At 47.8% G+C, this 7,633-nt stretch overlaps 1 protein-coding gene across 1 annotated transcript; it reads right to left on the bottom strand.

Moving 5' to 3' along the window:
* Positions 1 to 3,524: 3,524 nt before the first annotated feature.
* NHLH2 (nescient helix-loop-helix 2) lies at positions 3,525 to 6,772 on the bottom strand. The gene is made up of 3 exons (XM_029231022.1): positions 6,649 to 6,772; positions 5,920 to 6,246; positions 3,525 to 4,121 (listed from the first exon to the last, which is right to left on the bottom strand). Exon 3 carries the CDS (start codon positions 4,111 to 4,113, stop codon positions 3,706 to 3,708), a length of 408 nt encoding a protein of 135 aa, XP_029086855.1. The 5' UTR covers positions 4,114 to 4,121; positions 5,920 to 6,246; positions 6,649 to 6,772; the 3' UTR covers positions 3,525 to 3,705.
* Positions 6,773 to 7,633: the final 861 nt, after the last annotated feature.

Genomic DNA, 7,633 nt, shown 5'->3' with positions numbered 1-7,633 from the left:
GTTTTCTGGGGAGCAGCAATGCCCTGGTGAGTTGCTGGGCAGTGGGGACAGAGAGCAAAAGGGGTGAGGAGCAGTTGGAGGAACTGTGGTCCCAGGTCTGCCTACAGAGGGAGCAAGCTGGGGGTGAAGGGTGAGGCTGCTGCCAGTGGGGAATGGTGAGTGATCCCCAAGAGCTGTGTTGGTGGCCTGAGCACAGGTCAGGTTAACAGGATGCTAGAAGAAAGGGCACGAGGGGCAGCAATTGTGGAGGCTGCCGGTTAGGCAGAGCTAGGTGGCTACTCAGAGGTTTCCTCCTCAGAGAGGCCTTTCCTGACAGCTCTGTCTAAAATAATACCCTCCACCAGCACCCTCAGCTGACATTCTCTGTTTCCTTACCTTGCTTTATTTTTCTTCATAGCCTTGAGCAACACCTGAAGTTAACTATTATTTATTGTCGTCAGTGTACTGCTCTTCTCCAGTAGACTTTGTCTCATCTGTTGCTCTATTTTTAGCACCTAGAACAATGCCTGGTACACAGTAGGTCCTCAATAAGTATTTGCTGAATGTCAGACTGAGTGATCGCCATCATCATCATTCGGAGAAGACTCTACTCCCTTACGTATGGCTGAGTACTCAGAGTCCCTGCCACGTGCTAGGGAGCAGCCAGTCACCCTCTGGTCCAGCAGAGCGCCACAGTGTTGCCCTTCTTTTTGGGGGCTGCTCACAAGCCTCGGATTTGAAGTGACTTTGCAAAGATCCTCTCCTGAGATCCCGTGGGCTGTGTACCTGGGAAGGGATGTTGCCCTTTGTCCACGTCTGCCCTACGTCCAACTCCAAGGGCAAGGGACTTAGTCTAGAAAGGGGAGTTAATAGGCTCCTCCTAGGTGTCAGAGGGAGGACTGTGTTGGTCAGTTGGAAGTTGGGCTCATAAACCAGAAAAGGGAGGCTAGATGTTGACTTCGTTTCCTTGGCAAAGGAGCAGGGCCGATTTCTCTGCCCTACAACAGAGAAGTGCTATTAGGACGCGGAGTAGCTACCTCACCACACTCCTTGAGGCGGGAAGGGAGACCTGCAAACACTCAGTCCAAAGGTAGTGTGTGTGCAGGCCGGGCAACTAGCCACTGCTGCAGGGACCACAACTTGGTCCAGACACAAGGCCAAAGAAGCCACCATTATTTTTCATGTCCTAGGAAGTACTCTCCGCAGCTGAAGAAGAGAATGAAGTCTCCCTGATCAGGTATCTGTGAACCTGACTACAAGAAAAGGTGAAAAATGTTCAGAATCCCAGATATTTTATAGCTATAAAACCAAGCATCCACATAGTTGCGTTTTTTACTTTGCAACCAGAGATTTGGTGTGATATGGACTCCCAGTTGATAATATTCTCTATATGTGTGTGTACATACACACATGTATATAGTCTTCAAGTTATTCGTGTCTTCTGCTTATAGACAAAGTATTCCACAGTTTTATATTAAGTATAGGCTTTTGTAGATAACATTCTTCATATCTCCAGGTTGGTCCAGGGTTTAGTTGTCTTTCCTTGCTTGCAGATGTCATGTCCTAAATCTATGTCCTGATTAGATGTCTGAGTGACATCTCAGTGCACTCATCACTGAGTGCAATAGTGAAATGCACCTTGTTCTTGATAAGTGCCATGAGGACTTAGAATCATCATCTTGGGGTCTTCTCATTTTCATTAAGCAGCCATGGGACTTAGTGCAGGGCATATAAACTCTTTGGACCCCAGTTTCCCAACTCTAATTTGAAGAGATTGGGTTAGTTACTGAATTTGCTTTTAAGGCAAAAGAATCTATGATTCAAGCAATGTTTTTATATAAACACTGATAATCTTTTTTCTTCATTGAGAGAAACATGATTTCTGTCACCATCATATGTGGGACATCCATTTATAGACTGATCAGCGTCCAACTTTAGGAAGAGCATCAAATATCTCAGTACATGTCAAGATTTGGTTTTGTTGTTGTTGTTTTCTAATTTTAGCTCCTTTCTGAGGAATTGAGTCCATTAAGATATTTCTTGCTCAGCCAGTATGTTCATTATTTTTAGACAGTATGCTTAAAATAAAGGAGATGACTTTATTTGATACCTTTATTTATATGCAAAACAGCGCACCATTCATGAGATATGAAAAACTCGTCAGATAGAAACCAGATTATATCTATTTTCACTACAAAATATTGCATTATATAAAGCAATAGAGACACAAAAAAACCCTGAAAAAGACTAAATTCTTTGGATAGCAGATGTGGTTTTTTTTTTTTTCCCTTGTCTCTAAAATACACTCCTTGTTTTAAGAGTTTCACAGCTGAGAACATGAAACATTTTCAGGTTATAGACTTTTCTTTTTGGTTGTCACAGAGGAAAGTAGTTCTGAATTCTTTTTTTTTTTTTTTAGGAAAATAACTTAATTTCCTAAAATCATCCCACACACAAACATCACACACACACACAAAGAAGCTACTCTCCTTACAAACGGTTTGCAAAGTACTTTTCAGACATAACTACAGATAAGGATAACAACACTTACTTTTTTTAAAAAACTATAACAGTGAAGTGCTAGTGTTGCTGATCTCACAACAAAAGAACCTTTCAGGAACAAACATCTTAATATATAAAATATGCTTAGAAACAGGGAGATGTGGGAAATTTGTTATACAAGTGCAATATAATTAGAGCAAAAAGAAAGACCACAGTATAATCTCAACAAACACGTAAAAAGTTAGACATAATTATTCCACAGGAGAAAGTGTAAACACTTGACTATAAATAAATTGGCACAGAGTGTCCAAAGTAAAATTATCACCACTCTGAAAAATAAGTGTCTTGAAAAAAATACTCTACTCGTTCTAACATAAATAAAAATAGGTTGTCTTTTCTAACTGCACCTATGGGTCCACATGTTTAAGGTCACAAATAGATGCTTTTGGATATATAAAGGGGCACTTCGCCTGAAAAAGCAATCAGATATTAAATTTTCCCATTTAAATATGGATATTCCTGTCTACATTAGCGTCAGACCTTGGGGTTAAAAATCTCACCAAACTCAAATCTTCCCACAATATCTGTTTGTTCTCAATGTATCTTTTTAACCTTACCATATGTTCTAGGCTTGTCTGTTTTACTTGGATTCTAATATAATATTTCTTTTCACAACGGATCAGAAAGTTTCCTGTTCCACCTTTCTGTGTCTTGGATCTCTGCCCTGGAGGAGATTCCCTCCCCTCCCCTCATGATGTTTGGTGATTTGTCAGTTAGAAAAAATCCAGATAGTCTAAAGTTAGAAGCCCAGACTCTGAGCTTCTGCCCTCATTCTTTCAAAACATGAAGATCTGTGGGAGATGAATGTAGGAGAACTCAGTCTCCAGTGAGCTAAAGCAACAACCCCTAAAGGGATCCTAACACGTGGAGGGCAGGCCTGGAGGCCACTCATCTCGGTGCCTCCAGGAGGTTCGCCTTGCCTGGAAAATGCTCCCTACAAGCCCCAGGGCTCGCCAGACAACCCCACCCTTCTGGAGTCGGAAACCTTCCAGAGTCGCCCTGCCGACAGGAGAGAACACGGTGCGAGCCTCCTACCCGGTCCAAGGCCGTGGCGGCGGCCGTCCCGCTGCGCCCCCTCTTCCTCCTCCATCGCCGCGGCGGCCGCCCGGGTTGGCCGCGTTTCACCCACTCCCGGCCAGGCGGCCCCGCGCCGCGACCCCGGCCCTACACATCCAGGACGTGGTTGAGATAGGAGATGTAGCAGATGGCCAGGCGCAGGATCTCGATCTTGGACAGCTTCTTGTCCGGGGGCAGCGTGGGCAGCAGTTTGCGGAGCTCGGCGAAGGCCAGGTTGAAGGCCTCCACGCGGATGCGCTCGCGGGTGGCGTGGGCCGAGCGGTACTTGGCCGTGGCTCGCCGGCGGCGGCGCTTCTCCTCGCGGCTCAGCTGCTGCGGGTGCGGGTAGAGCGCGGCCCGGCTGCCGCCCTTGCCGTCGCCTTCGGCCTCCTCCACCGGCTCCAGGTCCGACACGCTGCCCAGCACCTTGGCGTCCGCGCCACCCAGCGACTCCGGGTCCGAGGGCGCCGAACTGGGGTGGTCCGAGTCGGCGGCTTGGTCTGGACTCAGCATCATTTTGGAGGCTGAGGGGGAGTCAGAAAAGCGATCAATAAAAGGAATGGGGGTCTTCTTTGGATGGGAGCGAGAGCGGGCGAGGGCCTAGCCTGCCGGGCCTCCGCGCGGCCCGGGCCGCCTCCCCACGGCAGGACGGCGAGCTCCGAGGAGCGGACCCCGCGGGGAGGCAGCGCGCCGAGGCAGGCAGGCCCGAGAGCCGAACCCTGCGCCACCGCCCGGCTCAGGAGCCAGCGAGGCCTCTCCTTGGCCCAGGCCGCATCCTGGACCCGACACCGAGGCCTGCAGGAGACCCACACCGGCCTGCGGGCCTGCTCCGGGGAACGACCGCAGGCCTGCGAGGCCGCTCCTGGGTTTTGTGCCTCCTTCGGCTAAATACAACTCGGCCATTCCGCCTCCCTTACTTCTTCTCCGACCCTGACAAACGAATGAATCCGAACGACGAATCCATCTGGGGTTTGCGGGGGGGCGGGGAGACGCGGAGCGCGCTTCCCGCCCCGAGGGCCTGGGGCGAAGCAGCCGGAGAACTGGGCGCCCGCGGGCTGCGCGCGGGTCTGGGGCGCGGGGCGGCCGGGACTCCAGAGGAACCCAGCCCCGAGCGCGGACGGAGAGCAGGCGTCCCGGAGCGGGAAGGCTTCCCCGTACCCCTCGCGCTTCTCCGAAATAATAGATGACTAAACAAACGTGGAGGCTCCTTTCAACAGCAAATGGACTCTCATGCCCTCGCAGGCTCCCGAAGCACCATCTGTCACGCAGACAGCCACACACATCGGGGACCTAGGGACACGGCGACGTGGGATAAGACAATGCGCCCGCAGTCTGCCGACCACCTCCCGGGAATAGGTCGGCGGCCGGGTGGCTGCGGAAGGAGAGGCTGGGGAGGGAAGGGAAGGGCCGGGGAAAGACGGGCGCCGCGCCTGCTGCCCCGGCCCGAGCTGCATCCCCGCCCGCAAAGTTTGGTGCTCTGGGGCCCGGAGTCGGGAGCCCTCAGCTGTCGCCGGGCGGCCTGGCCGAGGCCGAGCTAGCCCGTCCTCAGCCTTTCTCTAAGGATGCGATCCTAGAAAGGCCTCCTTGCCCGGCTCCTCCCGGACGCCTGGAGGACCAGCCCCGATCGCGCCCCTCCGGGGAGGGGGCCGCTCCCAGCCGTGGGGCTTCGAGGAAATTCGGGCTTCGAGAAAGGGTCCGGCGGGCGGGGAGGCACCTGCGGGGGCTAAGCGCACCGATCGCGGGCACCGGGAGGGAGGACCAGGCTGCGAGCCCCGGGCCCTAGTGTGCCGCTGGAGGGATGCTCGCTGGAAGAGAGATCGAGTCGGCGACGTGCGGCAGCGTTTGCTCCTAGACAAAAGCGGGGGCTGTGCTCTCCGCTCCCAGCACCGCACTTGCTTAGGAGCGAATTTGGCTCCAAGGCAGCTTTCATTTCCCTGTGAGGAAAACAAATCCTCTAAGGCAAAATAAAAACAAATGCTCCAAGTGAAATACATGTGACTCCCTGTGGGCTTTTCACGGATACGTTTATAAGGAGAACAACTTGCAGCTACACCTTCGCCTTGAAAGGGTATAAATGAATAGGCGAGCAATGGAATATCACAATAAATCACAACATAGTTGTAGTTCGCATAAAAAGTTCCCGGCTTGCCCTCGAAGCAGGTTAAATTCTTCTCCAGATATCTTTTTAAAATATTCGTAAATAGCATGTCGTGTATGCATTTTGTTTTTTTTCAGCCATTCACTGAAACACATCTATAAATGCGATATGAATCATCTAACTTAGTTCCAAGCTGGAAAAAAAATCATTTAAAGGAGGCTTACCTTGTAAAAGCCTTTTCGATAATCTTTTCTCCAATCTTTTAGAGTTAAAATCCCAGGGAATAGCAGGGAGAAATTCCGAAATATATTAGAAGCAGCAAATATTTATTACATTCAAAAATGAAAAAGCAGCTGTCATCTCGCTGGTGTCCACAGCGAGGGACGATAATATCTCAGGATGTGGACGATATGAATGATTGTTCACTTAGTTGATAGATCAAAAACGGCTTTTCCTTTTAATTGTTCTCAAACATTTCGGGAAATTCGTTGTTGATTTTTTTTTAAACGATGTGTTGAAAAGTCTCGTGCCTCTTTTCCTCTTCTAGGTCTCTATAAATAACAAAAGAGATGCAGAGATAAACACAATCACATCAAAGGGCTGATTCCTCCACTTTCTAATAGCGGAAGAATCAATAAGAAAGATGGTTAAGATAAGATTCTGCTCCTGTAGAACGCCTTTCCTTCCCTTAATACGACTGAGAAGAAACTGGGAAGTGCAAGGCAGAGATGCAATCTTGCTCAGAAGTAATTTTTTTTTTTTTTTTGAGATAAGGCTTTGTTCAGCTGATGTCTCCCCAGTTCCCAGGAACACAATACTGTAACTCGGGGCTTAGCTTGCCTCTTCCTCTTCCCTCATTTACTTGTATGTTGTATAAACAGACACATATTTCCAGTTTCAAAGTCTTTCAAGGCTTGGTTACATCTCCCACCCCCACCCCCTCCTTTCTTTACCTTGTAGCAAAATATATATAGTCAGTGGCTTGGAGATGTTTGGAGAAAGGTTGGTGAAAAGTGAACGTCTCCCGGAGTAACAGTGACAGGGAAGCGGAGAAAGACGCGAGAGGGTGGGAGAGCCAGAGCAAAGAGGCAGAGATGAGTGTGTGGCTTCTTGGCTCTCCTGGTACCAATTGATTCAGCCTGGAGATGGTGGAAGAGATAAAGGCTTAAGAAGGGGGATGGAATTTTTTTCCCTAAATTGATATTTAATGGGAAATCCTATTGGACAGAAACCTGGACATGAGTCACTTAATTGGACTTGACATCTGTCACAGTGTGGGAGTTTTCACAGCCCAAATATTTTAGCAGATCAGATTCCCACTGAATCTGTGCCATAAAATATAACAGTTGAAAGCAGTCCATGATAGAAACCTTAGTCTCTAATCAGAATCTCTAGCCGTAATCAGGTTATTTCTCTTTTTCAGATTATTGATGCAATATTGATGCAATATTTAAGTGCAAATAAACAACATATTGACTATGGAAAAATTCTCCTGGCACATTATAAAACCAATATCTTCCCTTAAAGTTTAGGATAATGCTTGTGTCCAGAACATGGAAATATATACTATATATGGTGCTACAATAAATATATTCAGATATGCAACAGCTAACGTTTATTTGTAATGATTTACATTTTAAAAGACACTTCGACAAGGCTTGATTAAGCATATTCATATTTTTGAGAGATATGCTGCCACTGGACTAATTTTCCCATATATGATAAGAACCTTTCAATAGATTAAGTCATCGCTGAAATTGAGAACAGAATCCAGGTGTTGTAATTTCAAGGATCCGTATATGAGACCATTCTACTTTTCTGAATATGTTTGTTTTTCTCTTCACCCACTCATTCATTAAACTTAAAATATGGCATGCTACATGTGTTGATTATTGCAGTTCATTCTTGCTTATCTTAACATGAGAATATTTAGCTGTG

This window comes from Monodon monoceros, unplaced genomic scaffold (assembly GCF_005190385.1).
Source record: "Monodon monoceros isolate NGI ecotype Baffin Bay Population unplaced genomic scaffold, NGI_Narwhal_1 Super_Scaffold_18, whole genome shotgun sequence".
Lineage (NCBI taxonomy): Eukaryota > Metazoa > Chordata > Mammalia > Artiodactyla > Monodontidae > Monodon > Monodon monoceros.
Note: the sequence above shows the minus strand (reverse complement) of the source record. Positions and strands in the feature narration are given on the sequence as shown.

Excerpts from the sequence above, each read along its gene's own strand:
- NHLH2 (XM_029231022.1), bottom strand. The coding sequence starts at position 4,113 with ATGATGCTGAGTCCAGACCAAGCCGCCGACTCGGACCACCCCAGTTCG.